At 45.7% G+C, this 27872-nt stretch overlaps 1 protein-coding gene across 1 annotated transcript in view; it reads left to right on the top strand.

Annotated features, from left to right (window-relative positions):
- The window catches only part of cdc40 (cell division cycle 40 homolog (S. cerevisiae)), a 163801-nt gene that overhangs the window by 35463 nt on the left and 100466 nt on the right, over nt 1-27872 (top strand). The window contains exon 4 of the mRNA XM_055634949.1: nt 24560-24649. Within this exon, the coding sequence (XP_055490924.1) occupies nt 24560-24649 (90 nt within the window). The remainder of the gene's footprint in view (nt 1-24559; nt 24650-27872) is intronic.

Genomic DNA, 27872 nt, shown 5'->3' with positions numbered 1-27872 from the left:
GAAAATGGGTGCAGGAGTAGGCCATTCGGCCCTCCGAGCCTGCGCCGCCATTCAATGTGATCATGGCTGATCATCCAACTCGGTATCCTGTACCTGCCTTCTCTCCATACCCCCACAAGGGCCACATCTAACTCCCTCTTAAATATAGACAATGAACTGGCCTCAACTACCTTCTGTGGTAGAGAATTCCAGAGATTCACCACTCTCTGTGTGAAATGATCTCTCTTAGCAAAATGGTCGCCTAATTATAGGAAAGATGTCAACAAAATAGTGATAATACAGAGGAGATTTATTAGAATGTTGCCTGGGTTTCAGCACCTAAGTTACAGAGAAAGGTTGAACAAGTTAGGTATTTTTTCTTTGGAGCGCAGAAGGTTAAGGGGGGACGATAGAGGTCTTTCTAAAATGATGAGAGGTATAGACGTGGATAAGCTTTTTCCATTGAGAGTAGGGAAGATTCAAACAAGAGGACATGATTTGAGAATTAAGGGACAGAAGTTTAGGGGTAACATGAGGGGGACCTTCTTTACCCGGAGAGTGGTAGCGGTGTGGAATGAGCTTCCAGTGGAAGTGGCGGAGGCAGGTTTGTTTTTTATCATTTTAAAATAAATTGGATAGGTATATGGATGGGAAAGGAATGGAGGGTTATGGTCTGAGTGCAGGTAGATGGGACTAGGTGAGAGTAAGTTTTCGGCACGGACTAGAAGGGCCGAGATGGCCTGTTTCCGTGCTGTAATTGTTATATGGTATCGCCCTGCATTATCTGATTTGAGTTCCATCTGCCATTCTTTAGCCCAATGGTGCAGTTGATCAAGATTCAGATGGAATTGTAGTTCATCTTCACTGTCTAATATACCATCAATTCTAGTGCTATCAGCAAACTTACTAACCATGCCACCTATATTTTTATCCAATTCATTGAAATAAATAACAAAAATCAGTCGACCCAGCACCGATCCCTTTGGTACATCAGACGTTGCAGGTCCACAGCTTAAAACGCAACCCCATGCCACAATCGTCTGTCTCCTACCTCAAAACCGACACAGTTGCGCAGCGGTAGAGTTGCTGCCTTACAGCGAACGCAGCACTGAAGACCCAGGTTCGATCCCGACTATGAGGGCTGTCTGTGCGGAATTTGTACAGTCTCCCCATGACCTGCGTGGGTTTTCTCCGAGATCTTTGGTTTCCTCCCACACTCCAAAGACTTACACGTTTTTTTTAGGTTAATTGGCGTGGTAATTGTTAAAATTGTCCCTAGTGTGTGTATGAGAGTGTTAATATGCGGGGATTACTGGTCGGCGCGGACCAGGTGGTTCGAAGGGCCTGTTTCCACGCTGTATCTCTAAATTAAACTAAAGACAATTTTGTATCCAATTGACTCGGTCATCCTGGATCCCTTATGAGCTAATCAGCCTACTAAGTAGCACCTTGCTGAAATCCATCTAGACGCCTACATACTGCCTTCACCCATATTCTTGGCTGTATCTTTAACAAAAGCAATTAAATCGTTGAGACACATTTTGAACTGCACAAAATCATGCTGACTATCCCTAATCATCCCTTGCTTTCCAAATGAGTGTCGATGCTGTCTGTCATAATCCCATCCAATAACTTACCTGCCACTGATGTTAAGCTTACCATCCTGTAGTTTCCAGTCTTTTTCTTAAATAGAGGCACAAAGCCAGCCATCTTCCAGTTTTTCATCCTCACCCATTGCTATCGTTGTTAGCTGGTGCATCTGCAGTTCCTTCTTGAATATTTTGTCTACTCCACTGCGATATCTCCTCAAGGTATGCCTACTTTGAAGAAGTTCTCTTCCTCCCTCCGAAGAAGTCTGAAGAAGGGTTTTGGCCCGAAAGGTTGCCTATTTCTTCGCTCCATAGATGCTGCCGCAGCCGCTGAGTTTCTCCAGCATTTTTGTCTGCTATCGTTGATACAATGGGTGACCTACCAAATTCAAGTTTCTGAACCTGGATCACAACTGCATTACTAAAGGTAGACACAAAAAGCTGGAGTAACTCAGAGGGTGAGGCAGCATCTCTGGAGAGAAGGAATGGGCGACGTTTCAGGTCGAGACCTTTCTTCAGACCGATCAATTATTATGAATTACTAATCTCTGATCATTGAAATAGATTTTTTTTTTTTAAAACACCATCCAAATTTAGATCTTCCACAGTTTGATAAATAGATCCTTTAAAATAGCAAATGATCGCATGTATAAATTTCATGAATATTAAGTAGATTAAAATTGATTAATGGTGGCATTTAATCGGAACTGGGAAAAGTTAGAACTGAAACGGGTGTTGAGTTGCAGGTAATGTCAGTGCTTTACTAGATCACTCAGAGTAGATAGGTTTGCAGAAGCTATAAATATTGGATAAGTAATAGCTTCATTATGAAGTGTGTTTAAAGTAGCCACGTGATGGGAGACTATTTGCTTTAACAAACATTAAACTGGCTTTGAAACATCAGGGCCAACAGAAACATCAGAGCCAAAGCTTTTCACAGAACCGTGGTACACGTGACAATAAACTAAATGTATAGGAAATAAACTTGAACTGAACAGGAGATTAAAAAAAATACTGGAGTAAGACTGGAGTAAGTAGGTTAGACAGTATTTCTGGACAATGAATGGGTGATGTTTCGGGTCAATTCCCTTCTTCAGACTGATTGTGATGGGGGTGGGGGGGGAGAAAACTGGATGAGAGGAGGGGCAGGCCAAAGCCTAGTGAGGTGACATTTGATGGGTTTGGCTCACAGGTGTTAGAAGTAACAGGGTTATAGGGGCACTGAAGATGGCCGATTATGTAAACAAAGCTGTCAGTAACGTTCTCAAAAGCATTATCTTTTGTTTCCTACCCTGGGTGATTTGTAAGCATGTTAGCAAACTTCTAAACAAATAATGTCCGAGCTGTAATCTTTCATTCATTATTGCATTCAGACTTTATTCTTCTTTTGAACAACCTATTAATCTACAGTAAAAACAAGAAACTGTAGATGCTGCTTAATTAATGCACGAAAGGTCACAGTGCTGGAGTAACTCAGCGGGTCAGGCAGCTTCTGTGGAGAATATGGATGGATAGGTGACGTTTCACAGAGTGCTGGAGTAACTCAGCGGGTCAGGCAGCATTTCTGAAGAACATGGATAGGTGACGTTTCACAGAGGGCTGGAGTAACTCAGCGGGTCAGGCAGCATTTCTGAAGAACATGGATAGGTGACGTTTCACAGAGGGCTGGTGTAACTCAGCGGGTCAGGCAGCATTTGTGGAGAACATGGATAGGTGACGTTTCACAGAGGGCTGGTGTAACTCAGTGGGTCAGGCAGCATTTCTGAAGAACATGGATAGGGGACCATTCAAGTTGAGACCCTTCAGTCTATAGGGGGGAGAAGAAAGTTGGAAAAGTTATATTTTTTGCTATCAACATAAGAAAAGTTAAAAAAAAGATGAAGTTGAGAGGGATAAAAAATATATATAATCTTTGGGGATTTTGTTTTGAGAATCTTCAGGGCTTTTCTCAGCAGGGTAAGATTGATCTGAGCATTGTTAATGCAAAGGCACGTTTACAAAGTTGCTTTGTCAACGGGCTCGCTCCTGGCTATTTTGCAAAGGTGAAGCGAGCTGGAGGTAACCTTCTTTATTCCTGAGGCCATTGGAGATCTCACAGAACCATTAATAATGAATAAATACTTCCTGATAAGATGCCATTCAATGATACATGCAGCATCAAGAGGAATGAAGCAGTCAGCAAAGAAAAGCTATTGTGGATTTACAGCTGGAATTATTGTGCATCCAAATGTTCGTTTTTAATTTATTGATTTTCTGGGGGTGTGGGCGTCACTGACAAGACTAGTGTTTATTGCCTATCCCTAATTGTCCTTGGGGGAAGTATGATGTGCTGCTGCCTGAACCACTGCAGTCATTCTTATGGAGGTATTCCTATGTTTCAAAAAGAACTGCAGATGCTGGAAAAATCGAAGGTGGACAAAAATGCTGGAGAAACTCAGCGGGTGAGGCAGCATCTATGGAGCGAAGGAATAGGTGACGTTTCGGGACGAAACGTCACCTATTCCTTCGCTCCATAGATGCTGCCTCACCCGCTGAGGTATTCCTATGGTGCTTTTGAGGAGGGAATTCCAAGATTTAGAAGCTGCAGCATCAAAGGCCGAAACGTCACCTATTCCTTCGCTCCATAGATGCTGCCTCACCCGCTGAGTTTCTACAGCAAATGTATTGTATTGTATTGTAATAGAAACTAGTTGCAGGAGTAGGCCATTCAGCCCTTCGAGCCTGCACCACCATTCGATATGATCATGGCTGATCATCCAACTCGGTATCCTGTACCTGCCTTCTCTCCATACCCCCTGATCCCTTTAGCCACAAGGGCCACATCTAACTCCCTCTTATATATAGCCAATGAACTGTGGCCTCAACTACCTTCTGTGGCAGAGAATTCCAGAGACTCGCCACTCTCTGTGTGAAAAATGTTTTTCTCATCTCGGTCCTAAAAGATTTCCCCCTTATCCTTAAACTGTGACCCCTTGTTCTGGAATTGAAATATGTTTCAATTCAAAAGGTGGTGTGTGATTTGGTGGTGTAACTACAGATGATGCTGCACCTGCTGCCTTTGACCATCTTGTTGGTTGAATTCCGTCAGAGTTTCCCGATTGGGCAACTGCACAACGCCACCGGTGTCTGCCATTGTCGGAGGTTGTGAAGGTTTAGGATGATTAATGGCGTGCTGATCAAGAGGTTGCTTCTTTCCCGTGGATGGTGTGGAGATGCTTGAGTGTTGTGGAAACTGCGTTCATTCAGGCAAATGGAGGGTATTCATCTTGATAAGTTCCAGGAGCAGACCTATGCCATACGGCCCACCAAGTCTACTCCACCATTCTACTCCATCATAGAAACATAGAAAATAGGTGTCGGATGAGGCCCTTTGGTCCTTTGAGCCTACACCGCCATTCATTGTGATCATCCACTATCAGTAACCCGTGTCTTCCTTCTCCCTTGATTCCGCTAGCCCCTAGAGCTCTATCTAACTCTTTTAAATTCATCCAGTGAATTGGCCTCCACTGCCCTCTGTGGCAGAGAATCCCACAAATTCATAACTCTCTGGATGACATTTTTTTTTTCTCATCTCCGTTTTAAATGGCCTCCCCTTTATTCTTAGACTGAGGCCCCTGGTTCTGGATTCCCCCAATATTGGGACATTTTTTCCTGAATCTAGCTAGTCCAGTCCTTTTATAATTTTATGTTTTTATAAGATGCCCAGTCATCCGTCTAAATTCCAGTGAATAGAAGCCCAGTCTTTCCTCGTATGACAGTCCCGCCATCCTGGGGATTAACCTCGTGAACCTACGCTGCACTGCCGCAATGGCAAGGATGTCCTTCCTCAAATTAGGGGACCAAAACTGCACACAATACTGCAGATGTGGTCTCACCAGAGCCTTGCACAACTGCAGAAGGACCTGAATCACGACTGATTTATCGTTCCCTCTCAACCCCATTCTCTTGCCTTCTCCCTATAACCCCTGACACCTGTACTAATCAAAACTCTGTCGATCTCGATCTCCACCATATGTATTGATTTGGTCTCCACACCCGTTTGTGGCAATGAATTCCATAGATTCACCACCTCTACTAAAGAAGTTCCTTTTCATCTCCTTTCTAAAAGAACGTCCTTTTATTCTGAAGGTATGACCTCTAGTCCGAGACTTTCCCACTAGTGGAAACATCCTCTCTACATTTGCTCTATCCAGGCCATCCTCTTTACATTCACTCTTCCCATCAACATCTGACTTGTATTAACTGGAGTTTAGAAGGATGAGGGGGAATCTTATAGAAACATATAAAATTATAAAAGAACCGGACAAGCTAGATGCAGGAAAAATGTTCCCAATGTTGGGCTAGTCCAGAACCAGGGGCCACAGTCTTAGAATAAAGGAGAGGTAATTTAAGACTGAGGTAAAAAAAAAAAAATTCCCCCCAGACAGTTGTGAATTTGTGGAATTCTCTGCCACAGAGGGCAGTGGAGGCCATATCACTGGATGGGTTTAAGAGAGAGTTAGATAGGCAACGTTTTGGGTTACATGCTCTATTTCCTTGGCTCCATAGATGCTGCCTCACCCGCTGAGTTTCTCCAGCATTTTTGTTTACCTAAGCATAAGGTAGGATTTGTCTCTGCTTTTCTGAGCATGTATCAAGTGTATTTTGTGAATAAAGAAGCCTTGAAACCTACCACCGGACTCCCAAGTGTTACTAAATGGAAATTTCTAGCCAACTTTATTAATGGTCATTTCTACCCTGACTTCAAGTCGGCATTTGGCACAGAAAAGAACCTGAGCTCGTTCATCATCAATAGGAATGGAAGCAATGTCTCTCTGTCCCTTCCATCCTCAACCCTGTGACTTTGTTGACAGGATAAGCACTGTCTTAATTTGGACTTGTTCAACACCACCCAGTGGAAGAAATTAAAAATGACACCTTTCAGCGCTGGGATGTATTGAGCAAGAATTAAATGCCAATGTAATGTTCGGGCTAAAGGCCCCCCGAGTATTCTTGTCCATTTAGCATAAGCTGTCTCCTCTTTTAAACTCCTCCTAAAAAGAAATGCTGTGGAACATTTTGAAAGAGCCTTTTGAATGCTTTAACCAAAGTGTGACTGACTGAACATTTTAAACAGTTTGCACATTCTCCAGTTCAAAAATTAGACCTCAACATGAACTCAAATTTCATTTTTTGTGAGATTCATAAACTTCCAAAACTGAAGCGGATCATTCATGACTGTGTGATGGTTCTTTGAAAGGGCAGTCGGGCATTATAGTCCCTCATCCTGTGTGTTTTTGTAAACTGACACAACCCTGACATGCTTGTTCCAAATAGAACAGTCGTGCTTTCCCATAACCACTCATCATCCATGGTAACGTGCTCTGTAGTAAAGCCTTTCTGCCTCAGAGGGCAGCAGAGGCCAGTTCTCTGGATACTTTCAAGAGAGAGCTAGATAGGGCTCTTAAACATAGCGGAGTCAGGGGATATGGGGAGAAGGCAGGAACGGGGTACTGATTGGGGATGATTAGCCATGATCACATTGAATGGCGATGCAGGCTCAAAGGGCTGAATGGCCTCTTCCTGCACCTATTGTCTATTGTCTATTGAATCAGGGTTGGTCATGGCTTAAATCCAGCATGATTTGTTTGTTTTTTAAATTATAGTGCAGCACAAGAACAGGCCATTGGTGCCCAATATCTGTGGCAAACGTTGTGCCAAGACCATCTCTTATCTAGCATAATTCACATCCCTCCATTTCCTGCATATCCATATATCTATCCAAAGGTCTCATAAATGCCACTGTTGTATCTGCCTCCACCGCCATTCTACGCACTCACCACCTTCTGTGTAAATTAAAAAAAAAGTCGCCCAGCACTGCTTTTCAACCTTGTCCCTCTCACTTTAAACGTATAACCTCTGGTATTTGATTTTCCCCATCCTCCACATCACCGTCGATATCTCTCGTCTCTCTTATCCCTAACCAGTCTGAAAAAGAGTCTCAAGCCGAAACGTCACCCATTCCTTCTCGCCAGAGATGCTGCCTGTCCCGCTGAGTTACTTCAGCTTTTTGTGTCTATGGTATTTTTTTAGTTTAGTTTAGAGATACTGCACGGAAACGGGCCCTTCGGCCCACCGAATCCACGCCGACCGGTGATCCCTGCACACTAGCACTATCCTAGACACACACAGCGCACACGGGACAATTGACAAACACACACACACACCACACACACCACACACACACACACACACACACACCACACACACACACACACACACTGTCACACACAAACACACTGACACACACACACACTCACACACACACACACACACACACTCACACACACACCACACACACACCACACACACACACACACCACAAACACCCACACACACACACACACACCACCACACCCACACCCACACACACCCACACACACACACGCCCCCAACCACACACACAGACACAACCACAAACACACACCCACCCACACACACACCCCCACACACACACCACACACACACGACAATTGACAAATTTATCAAAGCCAGTTATCCTACGTCTTGGGAGTGTGGGAGGAACCAGGAGAAAACATGCGCTGTCACGGGGACAACGTGCAAACTCCTTACAGACAGCACCCATGGTCAGGATTGAGCCTGGGTCTCTGGCGCTGTGAGGCTACAAACACCCAGAGATGTTTATCTGATATTTTACTGCAACTTTCTACTGTGATGCCTCCTTCTCTAATCCATATTATTCATAAAGAAAGACACTGACGTTAAAAAGCAGCTCTTGAAGAATCTCAATGCAAACTACCCACAGTCAGTAATATATATATATATATATAAACTACTGCCCTTTGCTTCGTTACACTGAGCTGATTTTGTATCCAAACCAATACTTCCCATGATTCTATTCTCACCATACGCCTTTTGACATCTCTCCAGAAATATAAATATCTCTTTGCCTCCAAAGATGCTGCTCTGCCCACTAACTTTCCCCAGAGCAATAGCTATTATATACAAGAATAAGGTGGCAATTGGATTTTGCACTAGATTCAAGCACCTGCCGTCTCTTAAGGAAAGCATTGATTCTCTCATGTAATAGTCTATCCATGAAACTACATCGGATGGACGGTGTGAAATGAGTATTTCTCATCTGTATTCACCGTGCAAAAGGTCACAAAAGGCAAAGATTTAAAAGGAATGAATCTTGGAACAGACCCACGTTACACCTGAGGAGGCAGATGACACCTGAGAGACAACCTCGTAGATCTTTAAAATTTCCTATTCTATTCCTAGTTACTCTTTTGGCCTCAATATATTTGTAGAATCTCTTTGGATTCTGCTTTACCGTAGGTAAAGGCTGTCTCATATCCTCACAACATTAGTCATCCTCTAGTCTTTTTGTACCTGCATGCCACCCTTGGCTAAAAGTGGTCCCTGCCCCCCCCCCCCCCCCCCCCCCCCCCCCCCCCCCCCCCCCCCCCCCCCCGAGTTTTCTTCCCTAACATCCCAAACTGCTCTCCGATGCACTTGATCAGCTCTGGGGGAATTTATCCACTTTCATCTGGCACAAAACCGGAAGCACCTCCTCGGGTTGTGAGGGTACGAGACAGCCTTTATCTAATGTAAAGCAGAATCCAAAGAGATTCTACAAATATATTGAGGGCAAAAGAGTAACTAGGAAGAGAATAGGAAACTTTGAAGATCTACGAGGTTGTCTATCTGTGGAGCCACGGGAGATAGGTGAGGTGTTAAATGAGTATTTCGCATCAGTATTTACAATGGAGAATGACATAAATGCTAGGGATCTCGAGGCAGTTAACATTGTTGCCTTGAAGAGGGTCCACGTTACACAAAAGGAGATGCTGGAGGTATTAAAGCATAAAGGTTGTTAAATACCCAGGTGCTGATCAAGAGTAATGGCCCTGTCCCACGGTACGAGTTCATTCCAAGAGCTCTCCCGAGTTTAAAAAAAATCAAACTCGTGGTAAGCACGGAGAATGAACGTAGCGGGTACGTCAGAGCTCGGGGACGTCTCTTAGCGGCAAGTATCGCTAACGGCAGGTACTCGGGAAGACTCGCTAACTTGTCCACGATAAATGTCCGCGAGGGCCCCGAGTACCGACGAGAGGCCATTACCGTAAATCTCCGAGTTCGATTCGGGGCAAACGCGGGAGAGTTCTTGGAATGAACTCGCACCGTGGGACAGCGCCAGTAGTGTTTAATTGGCCATATGTATCAGGAAAGTTGGCTCCATCCTGGGGGCGGAGTTGGATTGATGGGACGTGGTCTTGGAGGGGAGGATGTTCCTCAAACTGCGGAGTAGGTCAGCGGGACAGGCAGCAACTCTGGAGGGTAGGAATGGGTGACGTTTCGGGTCGAGACCCTTCTTCAGACTGGTCGCTCAAGTTGGCATGGGTGAAGTTTGTGAGTCTTCAGTTGAGTGCATCAGTCTGAAGAAGGGCCTCGACCCGAAATGTCACCCATTCCTTCTCTCCAGAGATGCTGCCTGTTACTCCAGCATTTTGTGTCTTCCTTCCTTTCTTTTACTTCCTTTTTTTTGTCTTTTCTGAATTTTGCTTCTCATATTTGTCATAAGTATAAACTTGATATATCCAAAATTAAAAGAGACTAGACCAAGTGGGACCCGTTGGGTCCCGTCCCCTCAAAGCAAGGTTGCGGAAGGGCGGGAGCGGCCAGCATCGTCACACACACACACTAACCATCCACACACAAACTAACCACCCCACACATACACTAACCACCCTCCAACACACACACACTGTAACCACCACCCCCCTTTGATATTATATTAATATTGTTCATTGGCTCCTTTTACCCCATCCCCACCCTATCCACTGACGCATAGCCCCCAACTAGAGAGGGAGGGGGGTAGAGAGTGAGTGCTGAGAGAGATGTACAGAGAGAGAGGGGCATAGAAAACAGGTGCAGGAGGAGGCCATTCGGCCCTTCAAGCCAGCACCGCCATTCATAGAAACATAGAAATTAGGTGCAGGAGTAGGCCATTCGGCCCTTCGAGCCTGCACCGCCATTCAATATGATCATGGCTGATCATCCAACTCAGTATCCCGTACCTGCCTTCTCTCCATACCCCCTGATACCTTTAGCCACAAGGGCAACATCTAACTCCCTCTTAAGCCAATGCCAATGAACTGGCCTCAACTACCCTCTGTGGCAGAGAGTTCCAGAGATTCACCACTCTCTGTGTGAAAATCATTGTCATCATGGCTGATCGTCCCCTATCAATAACCCGTACCTGCCTTTTCCCCATATCCCTTGACTCCACTAGCCCCTAGAGCTCCATCTAACTCTCTCTTAAATCCATCCAGTGATGTGGCCTCCACTGCCCTCTGAGCAGAGATAGAGAGAAAGGGGCAGAGACAGGGGGAGAGAGAGAGGAGGGGGGAGAGAGGAGGAGGGGAGTGGGCCGGCCAGGCAGCTTGCGGGGGAGCGGCAGCTCGTGATCCAGGGGCAGCTTGTGTGGGGGGGGGGGGGGCGGGCGTCACCCGCAGACGCAGACGCAGCACGCAGAGCCATTGTGACGTCATCAGCCAAAGCCGCTGGGTATCTATTTTCGAAGACATTTCAGATATGTGAACATTTTCATAAATAACTCTAGAAATAAAGCATGAATTTTTCAGATAAGACGATTTTGGACTCCACGGGATAAAACTATATAGTAATATGTAAACATTTTCCCGTTCACGTGTCGATGTGTATTGTGGGCCCTCTTCAAAGCAAGTCCTAACCCAAAACATTCACAATATACATCAATGATTTAGATGAAGAGTTTCAAAGTAACATTAGCAAATTTGCAGATGACATAAAGCTGAGTGTCAGTGTGAACTGTGAGGAGATTGCTATGAGAATGCAGGGTAACTTGGACAGGTTGGGTGAGTGCAGAGCTGCGGGGTGGGAGACCTTCACGTGGTCCACCCTGTTTTGACGAATGCAATCAACCTGCAATCAACAGGCACAATCAAGTAAGATCAAATATAACCATATATAACCATATAACAATTACAGCACGGAAACAGGCCATCTCGGCCCTACAAGTCCGTGCCGAACAACTTTTTTTTTTCCCCTTAGTCCCACCTGCCTGCACTCATACCATAACCCTCCATTCCCTTCTCATCCATATGCCTATCCAATTTATTTTTAAATGATACCAATGAACCTGCCTCCCCCACTTCCACTGGAAGCTCATTCTGAGGGGAGCGGGCCAGCAGCTGCTTCTGCAGAACTGGTGGGCGGCAGCTTTAACCACCCCGGGCCGCGGTGTTTGAGCCGCGGGACTGTTCTTAACATCGCCCGGGGGGGGGGGTATCGCCCCAGCACAGAGGGAGAAGAGGAGGGAAGAGACTGCGACCTAAGACTTTTGCCTCCATCACAGTGAGGAGATGCTGGGTGGACTCACTGTGGTGGATGTTAATATGTGTTTATTGTTGTTTTATTGTATGGTATTATATGTATGACTGCTGCAATTTTGTTCAGACTTCAGTCTGAATGATAATAAAAGGCTATCTATCTATCATTCCACACCGCTACCACTCTCTGAGTAAAGAAGTTCCCCCTCATATTCCCCGTAAACTTCTGTCCCTTAATTCTGAAGTCATGTCCTCTTGTTTGAATCTTCCCTATTCTCAAAGGGAAAAGCTTGTCCACATCAACTCTGTCTATCCCTATCATCATTTTAAAGACCTCTATCAAATCCCCCCTTAACCTTCTGCGCTCCAGAGAATAAAGACCTAACTTATTCAACCTTTCTCTGTAACTTAGTTCTTGAAACCCAGGCAACATTCTAGTAAATCTCCTCTGTACTCTCTCTATTTTGTTGACATCCTTCCAATAATTGGGCGACCAAAATTGTACACCATACTCCAGATTTGGTCTCACCAATGCCTTGTACAATTTTAACATTACATCCCAGCTTCTATACTCAAGTTGTCCTACAGCTTTAGGCTGTGCGTGCCGTACGCAAGAAGAAGAAGTGCAGAGCTGCCAAGCAGTGCGTATTTTCCACATTTTGTACGGAAATGCAATAAGAATACGGGTGTACGGATTTGCTTTGCAAAATACGGATTTTTAAAAAATCAGCCCGACATCCTGTTTCATCTTGCTGCTTAAAAAATGCAAGGATATAAAAAGTCATACTGTAACTCTAGAAATGATAGCAGGTTAAATCTATTAATATTTTAAATTTCAAGATCTGGATGATTATTTTTGTAAGCTTTGATCTGTCTGTCCCTCTGCAGGTTTAAACAGGGCTGTCAGTTTAGTGCTATGGGTCCGAATTATAGCGCTACCAGCTGGAGCGCTATTGCCTTTACACATAGCGCTATGGCCACAGCGCTATGGGTCACAGACTGTTCGGGGAGTGAGAAGGAGAGAGGTAGTGAGAGGAAGGAGGGAATGAGAGGGAGGGAGAAAAAAGGAAGAGGGAGGAAGAGAGGAAGGGAAAGGGGGAGAGAGAGGGAGGGAGAGGGAGACTTGCAAAATGGCTTCCACATCATCATCTGGTGGTAAAAGCAGGAAGCAGCCATTCAAACAACAGTATACAAAGAGATGGCAATGAATGTACGGTCAAGTTAGGTGTGTAGAAGACTTGTCAATTGGTAGCAAAGTTATGCATTCTTGTTCTCTTCCATGGGTATGACCGAACATTAAAAAAACAAACATTTGGTCAGCAAAAAGGCACTGCGTAAAAATACTGATTTCCTCAGCAAAATACTGATTTTCAGGTACTAGAATACTGAAATGCCCTGACAAAACATGGCAGCTCTGTGAGTGGGCAGATACATGGTGGATGCAATTTAATGTGGATAAATGTGAGGTTATCCACTTTGGTAGCAAAAACAGGAAGGCAGATTACTATCTAAATGGCGTCAAGTTGGGAAGAGGGGAAGTACAATGGGATCTGGGGGTCCTTGTTCATCCGTCAATCAAAGTAAGCACGCAGGTACAGCAGGAAGTGAAGAAAGTGAATGGCATGTTGGCCTTCATAGCAAGAGGAGTTGAGTACAGGAGCAAAGAGGTCTACTGCACCTATTGTCTATTGCCAATCCATGGTCTCCAGAGCCTAGTTTTTCTTAAAAAGCACACATCTTGCTGCCTTAGGTTGTCACCTTATTCTTGTATGTAATTGCTATTTGTCTAGTGGACACATACACATTCCTCTTGTCCAAGTTTGTAATATTGGCAAATTGAGGATATCAGGCCGTAATATTATAGTTTGGAGTGGAATGCAATCCTGCATTATGTCCTGTAGTGTTCGAGCTTCTAAATATTTTCAGATTGGTTTCTTCAAAGATGTTTTACATTACGTGATGTGTTACATTAGAATTAAATGATATGAGTCACTGTGTGGCTGTGATATTCGAATCATCCTGGAACTCAGTGTACCTGTATGGATGGCTTGTTTGTTTATGTGTAGGAAGGAACTGCAGATGCTGGTTTAAACTGAAGAAAGACACAAAACGCTAGAGTAACTTAGCGGTACAGGCAGTATCTCTGGAGCCGGGACATCCCGTATATTGGGCTAAATTGGTTTGCCCCATACTGGACAGCCCTTGTCCCGTATTTGACTGCTACCAGCAGGTGCTCCTCAACTTACGATGGGGTTACGTTCCGATAAACCCATCGTAAGTCGAAAATATCGTAAGTCGAAAATGCATTTAATACACCTAACCGACCATCACCAGGGTGTTCAGGGATGGACCGCCAGTCGCTTATGGGTTTTCATTCTCCGGGTTAGTTTCCCTCCCTCCCTCTCTATCTTCTTTAGTCCACTGCCTCTGGGAGTGTGTTTAATTTCCACGTTTTAATTATGAAATCTCTTTGGCGTCTCTCAACCGCCCACCCCCACCCCAGCCCACTCCCACTCCCACCACCGCACCTGTTCGGTTGAAGCGTTCACCAATTCCCTGGGCACCGACGTCACTTAAATGTCCCGAGTGCCAGCCAGCCCCCGCAGGAGTCAACACACGGCAAATTGTCACAGCAGGTAGCAGCAGCTCTGAGATTTTATCAACCGGCTCATTAGATCTGCTGCCATTCGATGTCCATGTCGCCTCCTGCAAGATTGCTCACAAGTCCCTCCCTCGTCGCCTCCTCCACCGGAAACGCTACCATGGTTCTTTATCTCTCTGCAAAATCACGCCGGACTCCAGCCACTTCCTCCAGTCCTGAATCCCCCCCCCCTCCCCCCCCCCCCTTTCCCTCCCTCCCCCCCCCCCCCCCCCTCCTTACAACAAGATAAATAGGAGAGAAAGTGCACAGGCTAGCGTTAGATACAAACAAGCCAGCTCAGGCAAGCGAGTGCATCTGCTCTGTTGAGCAGGCTTAAATCTAAATATACCACAGGAAAGCAATTTTAATTAAACAGTAAAGCATTACTGCTTAAATTATCAACGCAGCCACGAGGCTAGGCCAGTGAAATACAGTTTCTACTGAATGTGTATCGCTTTTTGCACCATCGTAAAGTCGACATATCATAAGTCGAAGCATCGTAAGTGGAGGAGCATGTGTACTCTGTAATCACCAGAGGGCACGCTTACAGACAGATCCTAGATCTGATACAACAGCGTGCGTTTGTCACATACACATCTCGTATCTTGTTGTACACTATATTTTGCCAAGTGCTACCAAAACAACAAGTTTCAGTAACGTCTGGTGTTGTTTGGTCGGTTTGGCATGTGCAAATATGGATAAACCTGCACAAAAGAAAAGAGTGTGCAGCTGTAACAAGCAATGGGAAGCAAAAAAGACATGGGTTAAGCCCGTCAGCGGTGACTCGATGAAGGCCTCTGTACTTTATGTATGCCGTGGAGAATTTGGCCCACATTTTGACCTTTAGTCCCTTATTTGGGAGTGAGAAAGTTGGCAACCCTAATCTGGAGAGGAGGAGTGGGTGACGTTTCGGGTCGAGACCCTTCTTCAGAGATGCTGCCTGTCCCACTGAGTTATCCCACATTTTGTGCAGTCGCCGCCTGTCCAGCAAAGTTACTCCAGCATTTTGTGTCTACCTTCGATTTAAACCAGCGCCTGCAGTTCTTTCCTACTCAAAATTCATACCACTGGGCTGTAAGCTGCCCGAGCGAAATATGAGATGCTGTTCCTCCAATTTGCATTTTGCCTCACTCTGACAATGGAGGAGGCCTAGGAAAGAAAGGTCAGTGTGGGAATGGGAAGAATTAGTGTTTAGCAACCGGAAGATCAGGCAGGTTCACGCGGGCTGAGCGAAGGCGTTGAACGAAACGATCGTCCAGTCTGCGTTTGGTCTCGCCGATGTATAAGAGTCCACATCTTGAACAACGGATACAGTAGATGAGGTTGGAGGAGGTGAAAGTGAACCTCTGCCTAGCCTGAAGGGACTGTCGGGGTCCCTGGACAGAGTCGAGTGATGAGGTATAGGGACAGGTGTTGCATCTTCTGCGGTTGCAGGGGAAGGTAGCTGGGGAGGAGGTACCTTGGTACCTAGGGGGAATGTTATGTTTTGTTTATTAGGGCCAGCGAACCAAGGAACTTGAGTTTTGACTGATTACTGCAGTGTGCAGTGGGTGAACAAACTCACAATGTATGCTTCCCTTGTCTGCTTTATGTTTAATTTTTTTAAATCCAGGACATCTTTGCTTTCAATGCTTGGGTGAACACCCAATTGTCACAGAAGGTGTAGGAGGAAAGTACCGATGACAAAGAAAACTGGGGGTGGTTCAAGGAAGGAACGTTCACGTGGGTTGATGAGGTGCTAGTCAAGCAGGCTGCCTTGGAGACACAGGGAACTGCAGGTGCCGGAACCTTGGCCAAGGAAAAAAGTGCTGGAGGAACTCAACAGTCCAGGCGGTATCCGGGGAGGGAATGGACAGGCGGACTTTGGGGTTAGGCCCCTTCTTCAGCCTGAGGAAAACTGTCCCCAGAAAGACCGAAGATCGACATAAAAAGCTGGAGTAAGTCAGCATCTAAGGAGCAAAGAGAGCGGTGAGTCTGTGGAATTCTCTGCCTCAGAGGGCAGTGGAGGCCGGTTCTCTGGACGTTTTCAAGAGAGAGCTAGATAGGGCTCTTAAAGATAGCGGATTCAGGGGATATGGGGAGAAGGCAGGAATGGGGCACGGATTGGGAATGATCAGCCATGATCACATTGAATGGGGGTGCTGGCTCGAAGGGCCAAATGGCCTACTCCTGCACCTGTTGTCTATTGTCAAAGGAATGGGTGACTCTGACAAGAACTTCAGACTCCTGTCCCCTGAAAGTCTATCCATCAGTTAAATGTAGACAAAAATGCTGGCGAAACTCAGCAGGTGAGGCGGCATCTATGGAGCGAAGGAATAGGCGACGTTTTGGGTCGAGACCCTTCATCAGACTGATTCAGATGGGGTGGGGCCGACCCGAAATTTTCAAAGACTACTTTGGTTTGGGCATAGCTTTAAGATGAGAGGGGAAAAGTTTAAAGGGATGCGCAGGGCAGGTTTTGTTACACGGGGAGTGATGTGTGCCTGGAGTAAGCCGTCAAGGGTGTTGGAGGAGGCTAATACGTTAATGGCATTGAAGAGGTGTTTAGATGGACACGTGGAATTGCAGAGATTGGAGGGATATGTATCATATATGACTGAGGAGATTAGTTTCTTGGCATCGTGTTTGGCATGGACATTGTGGACTGAAAGGCCCCTGTTCCTCCGCTGAATTGATCTATGTTCTTAAATATCCATAAATCAAAAAACGTGGTGATAGAAACATAGAAATTAGGTCAGCAGTAGGCCGTTCGGCCCTTCGTGTCGACCCTTGATGAAAGGTACACATTCGGCCCTTGATGAAAGATACACATGTGAAAAAGTGACAAGTGTTCTAATCGCTCCTTTTTACGAATGTAATTTGAACTCATTCTACAATTACCTTGAATGATTAATGCTGGTTTTTCTTTCCAATTTTTAAATAAAATCTTTATTTTATTTCTTTTTTTTTTTTTGCAATTCAACACGGAAATCGAGAATTGTGTTTGCATTTGCTCTCCACATCAGTAAATAAGCCTGATCAAATTTTACCCACCCTAGGCTGTCCATTTGCATTTTTTTGCACTTGTGTTGTGTGCATTTGGCTGTCTTTCAATTCATTTCTGGCCATTTTCTGTCTGTTGGCACCAGCAGTAGTATAGAACGCCACAATTTTGAGTTATTAAAAGGCTGGTTGTTCTATATTAGTTAAGGGCCTGTCCCACTTAGGCGATTTTTCAGCGGAATGCCGGCAAGTGTCAAAGTCGCGGCACTCGCTGAAAAACCGGGAAGTCGAACGACGAGTGTCAAGAGTGGAACGCACGCACACATGCACGCACGCGCACACATACACACACAGACACACACACACGCACTCACACACACACACACACACACACACACACACACAGACACACACACACAGACACACACACAGACGCACAGACACACACGCACACACACACACACACACACACACAGACACACACACACACACACACACACACACACACACACACACACACACACACACACACACACACACACACACACACACACACACACACACACACACACACACACACACACACACACACACACACACACACACACACACACACACACACACAATCACAAAGGCGGGAGCCAGGGAAAGCGGGGGAGCTCTGCCTGAAATTCACACGGTGCAAAGCCAAGGTGATACAGACACACATAGCGATGAGCAGGGAGGTTAAGACGGCTAACACAGTGTACGGTAAGTCCTTTAAAAGAGGGGGGGGGGGGAGAAGTGGGGAGAAGAAGGAGTGGAGACACTTTTAAGAAGCCAGAGATACACAGCTGTGAAGTTTAGCGGCATTTAACATTACCGGTCAGATTTCCTTGGTTCTGAAAACTCGTGCTTACGTTTTTTTTCCCCCAATGAGCCAATGAAAATGCCCGGTCAGCAAAGGAGATGAACTAAAACTATCTACGGCTACCTCGACTACCTACAACTACATGGCGACCTCACTACCACGGCACCTATGACTACAAAAGTATCGATTTTCTCCATGACGACCAATTTTTGCAAATTTGCTGTGACCATACTGAGGCCGCGACTAGTTCCCAGAATACGGGAACTCCTCGCGACCATGAAGGTGACTCACCAGAGACCACCAGCGAACATTTGGCGACCATGTGGCGATCATGAGGCGAGCGCAGAGTCTCCGGCACTCGCCTAAAAAGTTGCATAAGTGGGACAGGCCCTTTACACTATCTAAGATCAGGCATTTCTTGTGTAAGTGCTCATTAGATATTAGTTGTTTCCCTGATCTAGGCTATAGAATAGAATGATATGGCGGCACAGTGGCGCAGTGGTAGAGTTGCTGCCTTGCAGCGCCGGAGATCCGGGTTCAATCCTAACTACGGGTGCTTATCTGTACGGAGTTTGTATGTTCTCGTGACTTGCGTGGGTTTTCAATGGGTGCTCCGGTTTCCTCCCACACTCCATTTGCAGACTCTATTTGCAAAAGCTCGTCATACTTAATGAGCTTTTACATTCAGGAGAAATTTGTAGGTTGATTGCCTTGGTATAAATGTAAATTGTCCCTAGTGTGTGTGTGGGATAATGTTGGGGGTGAATGGTCGGCGTGAACTTGGTGGGCCAAAGGATCTTTTTCCAAACTGTATCTGTAAGCTAAACTAAACTAAACTAAAATAGCTGTGGAATTATGATGCACATTAAGGTGCACTGGAGACAAAATAAATGACTGATATTTAATCCCCCCCCCCCCAGTTGTAAAGTATCGGATTTTCATAATTCAATAGACATTTTCATCTCCATATCTTAGCGATCTGCAAAGCGGTCTGGTTGCTATAGTTTTATACATCTGTTAAAAATCATGTGCCTCAAAGTAATTTCCCAGCCTGGAGCATCGATGGTTGTGTAGATTGCTTTACAAAAAGCCATTTCATTACAAATTGTGTAGCCTCTTTTGTGAAATTTAGTTTAGTTTAGTTTAGTTTAGAGATACAGCGCGGAAACAGCCCCTTCGGCCCGCGGAGTCCCCCCCGGCCAGCGATCCCCGCACATTCACACAAGCCGACACACACTTAGCGACAATTTACATTTATACCCAGCCAATTAACCTGCAAACCTTTAAGAAGGAACTGTAGGTGCTGGAAAATCGAAGGTAGACAAAATAGGCAACGTTTCGGCCCGAAACGTTGTCTATTTCCTTCGCTCCATAGATGCTGCCTCACCCGCTGAGTTTCTCCAGCATTTTTGTTAACCTACAAACCTGTTAAGTTTCATGGAGTGTGGAAAGAAACCGAAAATCTCGGAGGAAACCCACGTGGTTACGGGTAGAACGTACAAACTCCACACAGACAGCACCCATAGTCAGGATCGAACTCGGGTCCCCGGCACGGCAAGCGCTGTAAGGCAACTTCCCTACCGCTGCGCCACCGTGCCGGCCTCAGTAATTCTTAGTGTCTATTTGCAAAAGCTCGTCATACTTAATGAGCTTTTACATTCAGGGTCATTTATCTTATCACACCTCTTCCTGTTCACTGCATCCATTTGTAAATCCTATCACCGGTGGAGCTTTCCATCTCATGTGATGAAGCTTTATGTTTGCCACAATTGCTAATTTTTCCATCTCCAGTTAATCATGTTGGATGCGAGAGATGACATGGAGATTCCAGATATCTTATTGAGGCCAGTTACTTTGAGGCATTTGGCTATGCATTTATTTAAATAATGATCTGTTTTTCTAGTAAGCCATATATGGTCGGAGAACAGGGAATGGATAGTTGATGGTTTGGTTCAGGACCCTTGGCGAAGACAATAGACAATAGGTGCAGGAGTAGGCCATTCGGCCCTTCGAGCCAGCACCGCCATTCAATGTGATCATACAAGATACATTTAATTGTCATTTGGACCCCTTGAGGTCCAAACGAAATGCCGTTTCTGCAGCCATACATTACAGACACATAGACCCAAGACACAACATAATTTACATAAACATCCATCACATTGCTGTGATGGAAGGCCAAATAAACTTATCTCTCCACTGCACTCTCTCCCCCCCCCCCCCCCCCGATGTCAGAGTCAAAGTCAAAGCCCCCGGCTGGCGATGGCGATTGTGCCGCGGCCATTAAAGCAACGCCGGGTGGTGCGAGGTCGCACACCGGGTTCTTGATGTTAGAGCCCCCGGCGTGCGCTCGCAGAGTCCCGCGGCCATTCCAAGCCGCGCGGGGCGGTGATGTAGGCCCCGCTCCAGGAGCTCTTCGACCCCGCAACTCGGGCGGGAGAAGTCGCCGTTGCGAGAGCCCTGAAAAGCGGTCTCCCTCCAGGGACCCGCGGGCTCCCGGTGCCGCCGTCCACAGACCTGCCGTTGAAGCCTCCGACTCTCCGGTCGGGCCGCAGCAGCAGCAGCAGCCTCCACCGCTCCACCCGCTCCGGACTCGGCCAACCCCGCGATGGCGACGGTGAGTCGTCGGCACCAGAGTCCTCGGTCTCTTCCTGTTGGAGGCCGCTCCTCGTTGCAGCCCCAACGATAACGGAAACCCGACGAGAAAAGGTCGGGTCTCCAGTGCAGGGAGAGATTTAAAAAGTTTCCCCCCCCCCCCACCCCCCCACACACACCCCCACCAAAAATAACAAAAACTACATAAAAACATAGACAGAAAATAATAAAACGCGGACAGACTGCAGAGGCCGCTGCTGACCAGAGTCGCGCCGCCCACCGGATGATCATCCCCAATTAGTACCTCATTCCTGCCTTCACCCCAAATCCCCTGACTCCACTATTTTTTAGAGCCCCGTCTAGCTCTCTCTTGAAAGCATCCAGAGCACCTGCCTCCACCGCCCTCTGAGACAGGGAATTCCGCAGACTCACCACTCTCTGTGAGAAAAAAGTGTTTCCTCGTTTGCGTTCTAAATGGTTTATTCCTTATTCTTAAACTGTGTATGTGTGTGGCCCCTGCTTCTGGACTCTCCCAACATCGGGAACATGGTTCCTGCCTCTAGCGTGTCCAAGCCCTTAACAATCTTATATGTTTCAATGAGATCTCGTCTCATCCTTCTAAACTCCAGAGTGTACAAGCCCAGCTGCTCCATTCTCCTAGCATATGACAGTCCCGCCATCCCAGGAATTAACCTGGTGAACCTGCGCTGCACTCCCTCAATAGCAAGAATGTCCTTCCTCAAATTAGGGGACCAAAACTGCACACAATACTCCAGGTGTGGTCCCACTAGGGCTCTGTACAACTGCAGAAGGACCTCTTTGCTCCTGTATTCAATTCCTCTTGTTATGAAGAGCAGCAGGAGTAAACGGTTCAATGGTTCTTTATGATCACACGCATTGAGATACATGTGAAATTGCCTTTTTTTTTTAATTGTTCAGTAAATTATCACTATAGTTTCAGCTTAATTTATTGTCACATGTACCGAGGTACAATGAAAAGCTTTTGTTGCATGCTAATCAAGACAATACATGATTACAATCGAGGCATTCACAGTGTACAGATGCATAAGGGAATAACGTTTAGTGCAAGGTAAAGCCATGAAGGTCCGATCAAAGATAGTTCAAGGATTCCCGATGAGATAGATAGTAGCTCAGGATCACACTCGAGTTAGGGTTGGATGGTTCAGTTGCCTGATTACAGCTGGGAAGAAACTGTCCCTGAATCTGGTGGTGTGTGTTTTCACACTTCTGTACCTCTTGCCTGATGGGAGAGGGGAGAAGAGGGGGTGGCCAGGGTGCGACTGGTCCTTAATGATGCTGCTGGCCTTGCGGAGTCAGCGTGATATATAAATGGAGTCAATTGAAGGGAGGTTGGTTTGTGTTATGGTCTGGGCATAAACACAATCCCAGATTAAGTCCAAAGTGTATAGAGATAGTTAATGGAGACCATATACCAGAGTGTCAGCTTTTGGTGGCATTTTCAAAGTCCAAGTTGCTTTAGGTGCAGGTGGCCATCAAGACCCATTGTCCTGGCAGCATTACAGGGTCAGCTTGGCCAAGCAAAGTTGTAGGTGTCCTCCACCACTGCACGGCCTCTTGGAGCAGCGCCCGATCCAGCCAAGCTGCAGGCTGTTGCTGGGCCTCCAGCCATCACCTGGATCCGGGTCGGCCAGCGAATCACCACCCCTCGCCTCCCCTTTTGTGCTCCGAGGGCACAACTGACATGCGTCTGCCACCGCCAACTCCCTCCACCCTCCGCTCCGGTCCTCGGTGATGAGCAGGGGCCGGGCTCAGCAGCATCCCTCTCCAGGATGTGTTTCACCAGTTCCGTGGCGGGTGAGCCAAACCTGCTGCCAGGGGATAGCCATGGCACCTTAGTCACAGGGGGAGCAGTGAGTGAGAGAGGGTCCCACAGAACTCCCGTCTGAGGAGGAGAAGGTTTTCATCATACTTTGAGCAGATTTTAGACAACAGACGACACCAGGTGCAGGAGTACTCACAGTCACCTGATTCTGCGCTTTGCACGGACATTTTAATAACTGTGGCACTGGCCACTCAAATCAGCTGCCCCGGACATTTTAATGACTGTTTTTACTGTATTTTAATGTTGCTGTTTTACTTGCTTTTAACTATTAGGGTATCCAGTCCCTGTTTCATCAGGGACTAGATTGTTTTTATTGTTATTATGTGTGAAATGTTTTAAGTTTCATGTGCGATGCTCCAGTTTTCCCGGGGAAACGTCTTTTCATTTTGCACTGTGCAACTGTTGCTTTGCAAGATGACAATAAAGGTTGATTGATTGATTGAGATTGATTGAGCCATTCGGCCCTTCGAGCCAACACCGCCATTCAATGTGATCATGGCTGATCATCCCCAATCAGTACCCCGTTCCTGCCTTCTCCCCATATCCCTTGACTCCGCTATCTTTAAGAGCCCTATCTAACTCTCTCTTGCAGCGGAGTAACCTGGTGGGTTGGGGACAGCATGTCTGGTTAGATATAGTTACTCCAGCACTTACTCAAGATTACAACATTTCCAGTTCCTTGTGCCTCTCAGCCTTGATCTTATTTAGTGGTAGACCAGGGAGGAGGGGCCTAATGGCCTCATTCTGCTTCTATTATCTTGTGTTCTTAGGACAGAAGTTGTTCAGCACACAATTTTTATGCTGTAATTTTTTTTCTCTTCTACAGCCTCTTGACAATGTGAGCGACAGCTTTTAAGTTGCACCTATAGAAATGAATGGCTAAAGGAATTGCAACAATATTAACCATGTGTTTTTCTACCAATTTGGCTTATTGAAATTGTTTTCATAAATGTATACTCATCTTAAATTACATTTTTGTGTCCATATTTTTTAAGATTTCTGTTTTTTTACTACCTGCTTTTCTTTATACCTCATTGAAGTCCAAGGAACATGAATGTGAGCTGGTGGACAAAAATGCTGGAGAAACTCAGCGGGTGAGGCAGCATCTATGGAGCGAAGGAAATAGGCGACGTTTCGGGCAGAAACCCAATGTTGCCTGTTTCCTTCGCTCCATAGATGCTGCCTCACCCGCTGAGTTTCTCCAGCATTTTTGTCTACTTTTGATTCTCCAGCATCTGCAGTTCCTTCTTAAACATTAATGTGAGCTGATTGTTTTTCACTTACCTTTCACTTCTGGTTCTTGGTTTCTTGGTTTCTTGGCCCTCCAAAACATTCCAAATGGAATTTAAACTGGAGGTGGTGGAGGGAGGACTTAAGCCAGAGAGGGTTTTTGGGAAGAAAGAGCCACCTTAAATTTAGTTGCATCTGGTTGGGTAACTATGGCAGGGTGAAGATTATACCATGCTTTAATTGTGCGGGGGAAGAACGAATTGCTGTACACATCTGTCTTTGTAGCTGGAATCACAAATTGGATCGAATGCCCTCGTCTGCTCCTACTTGGTTTGGGTTTGATGTAGGTCTTGTAATCTATGTCGAGCTGACCATTTAGCATTTTGTAAAAACAGGTCAAACGGTAATATTACTTTTCAACAATTATTTTAAAGACATTTATTCTAATTTTAGGGTACGCTTTGGATCCAACTTTGGACCACGTTGATGTTCCGGCAGGCGAGAGCTATATTGGTAGTGTTGAAGATGCTGAGAAGAACCAAGGTTTGTGTCTCGTACTTTAAAAACATAATCAACGTTACTTGACCAGTTAAACACTCTCTGTCAAGAGTCAATAACATCTGATGAATGGGACAATTGAGATTTGATTCTATTTGTACTTTTATTTGGTGGCGGTGGCCCAGCGGTAGAGTTGCTGCCTTGCAGCGAATGCAGCGCCGGAGACCCGGGATCGATCCCGATTACGGGTGCTGTCTGTACAGAGTTTGCACGTTCTCCCCGTGATCTGCATGGGTTTTCTCCGAGATCATCGGTTCCCTCCCACACTTCAAAGACGTACAAGTCTGTAGGTTAATTGGCGTGGTAAATGTAAAAATTGTCCCTAGTGGGTGTAGGATAGTGTTAATGTGCGGGGATCGCTGGTTGGCGCGGACCCGGTTGGCCGAAGGGCCTGTTTCCGCGCTGTATCTCTAAACTAAAAAACTAAATAGACAATAGACAATAGGTGCAGGAGTAGCTGATCATCCCCAATCAGTACCCCGTTCCTGCCTTCTCCCCATATCCCCTGACTCCGCTATTTTTAAGAGCCCTATCTAGCTCTCTCTTGAAAGTATCCAGAGAACCGGCCTCCACCGCCCTCTGAGGCAGAGAATTCCACAGACTCACCACTCTCTGTGAGAAAAAGTGTTTCCTCGTCTCCGTTCTAAACCGCTTACCCCTTATTCTTAAACTGTGGCCCCTGGTTCTGGACTCCCCCAACATCGGGAACATGTTTCCTCACTCTAGCGTGTCCAAACCCTTAACAATCTTATATGTTTCAATAAGATTTCCTCTCATCCTTCTAAACTTCAGTGTGCAAGCCCAGCCGTTCCAATCTCTCAGCATATGACAGTCTTGCCATCCCGGGAATTAACCTTGTAAACCTACACTGTACTCCCTCAATAGCAAGAATGTCCTTCCTCAAATTATGGGACCAAAACTGCATACAATACTCCAGATGTGGTCCCACTAGGGCTCTGTACAACTGCAGAAGGACCTCTTTGCTACTATACTTGACTCCTCTTGATATAAAGACCAACATGCCATTCGCTTTCTTCACTGCCTGCTGTACCTGCATGCTTACTTTCATAGACTGATGAACAAGGACCCCCAGATCCGTTGTACTTCCCCTTTCCCCAACTTGATGCCATTTAGGTAGTAATCTGCCTTCCTGTTTTTGATACCAAAGTGGATAACCTCACATTTATCCACATTAAACTTCATCTGCCATGCATCTGCCCACTCACCCAACCTGTCCAAGTCGCCCTGCATTGTCATAGCATCCTCCTCACAGTTCACACTGCCACCCAACTTGTCATATGTCATATGTAATCATGTATTGTCTTTCCACTGACTGGTAGGCACGTAACAAAAAAACGAGACAAATAAACTAAACTATGTTCAAAATACTCTCTGAGTCCATTGAAGCTGCAGATTTATGTTAGATCTGTTGAAATGCCTTTGGCAAAAGAATGGCAACATTATTAATTCCATGCTTTTTTTCCCCTCTGAGTTAGTCTATTGAACATATTTCCCTAAATTAACTACCGAGCTTGAATGACATTTTTGCTTCTGCTTCTCTCATCTTTTGCGAGAGTTGATCCAATCCAATTTAAACAGCTTGATAAAAAAGAAGCCACAGAGAGACCAAATAAGATTGTTCATGCGGAGGTCTCAGACATTTTACATCTGGAATATGAGACAAAGCAACTTCAGAGAACTTAGAGCTGTCAGGAAACAGGCCCTTCAGCCCACAATGTCCATGCCCAACATAGTGTCAAGACCATCACTTGCCTACCCGCACGTGACCCATAGATCATAGAACAGTACAGCACAGGGACAATAGACAATAGGTGCAGGAACAGGACATTCGACCCGTCCAGCCAGCACCGCCATTCAATGTGATCATGGCTGATCACCCCCAATCAGTACCCCGTTTCTGCCTTCTTCCCATATCCCCTGACTCCGCTATCTTTAAGAGCCTTATCTAGCTCTCTCTTGAGAGTATCCAGAGAACCGGCCTCCACCGCCCCCTGAGGCAGAGAATTCCACAGACTCACAACTCTCTGTGAGAAAAAAATGTTTCCTCGTCTCCGTTCTAAATGGCTTACTCCTTATTCTTAAACTGTGGCCCCTGGTTCTGGACTCCCTCAAAAGGCGATACCTGACCTGAAAGTAGTTTATAATATTGAGTGGGAAACATTCCAATTCATCAGCTTATGAGTGCAGCTTAGTTCAAAAAACATTCTCGGAGAGACCAAACTGCAGCTAGTTAAATCTGTCCTATTCCATCCAGATCTTTACAAGCGAGTGAGAATAATGAAGCGTTTTTACACGTCATCTTGGGAAGTGCCAATTTCCATTCATGCTGACTATTGATGATCAATACAGGAGCGACCTGGACTTTCAAGAGAGTTCAATATCGTTTATGCTGCCATTGACCAGCCAGAGTGCAGAATTGAGAACACTTGCACTTTGTGAAAGAGTGTATAATGGATGTATTTGACACGCGTTAAAGCCTGGATACTATTATGGAGGATCATGAGCTAGTTTTCGTGCAAGCAAATGGACACTACTGGCTCTGGAGAAGTTTTTTTGACTCCCATCACCAGCCGGGATAGATCCTGAACTTTAACTTGGTTTTTTTTTTCACGTAAATTGCCAATCCCACCGGAAAATATCAAATGAATTCCCCATCTTTCCAATCGAGTGGGCATCCACTAGCTGTCGCTGATTGTGAATGTTGAAGGAAATAGAGGGATATATCCAACAGTTTATTGGTGAGCATTCTCCTATATGTCTTTATCCAGTTAGTGGTTCATTTCTCACAACCAGTGTATGGAAAGTTACCTGAATTGTTAGGGTTGGGATGTGGATTTGCTTCAAGCTTGGTGTTGATTTATTTCAATGAATCCTGCAACTTCTTATTGCAGTTTGTTTACTATCAGACAGGGGGCACCCAGTCCTCCTCTACACATGTTGTAGAGCTGAAAGCAATATACAATCACCTACTCTGTTTCATATAACTTTGAAGGGGAATGTCTAATGTAAGAACTGAAATATCATTGTTGTTTACTTTAGTTTAGAGATACAGCGCAGAAGCAGGCTCTTTGGCCCACTGAGTCCGCACCGAACCACTGATCCCCGCACATTAACACTACCCCACACACACTAGGGACAATTTTACATTTACACCAAGCCAATTAACCTACAACCTGTACGAATTTGA

Source organism: Leucoraja erinacea, chromosome 5 (genome assembly GCF_028641065.1).
Source record: "Leucoraja erinacea ecotype New England chromosome 5, Leri_hhj_1, whole genome shotgun sequence".
Lineage (NCBI taxonomy): Eukaryota > Metazoa > Chordata > Chondrichthyes > Rajiformes > Rajidae > Leucoraja > Leucoraja erinaceus.
Note: the sequence above shows the minus strand (reverse complement) of the source record. Positions and strands in the feature narration are given on the sequence as shown.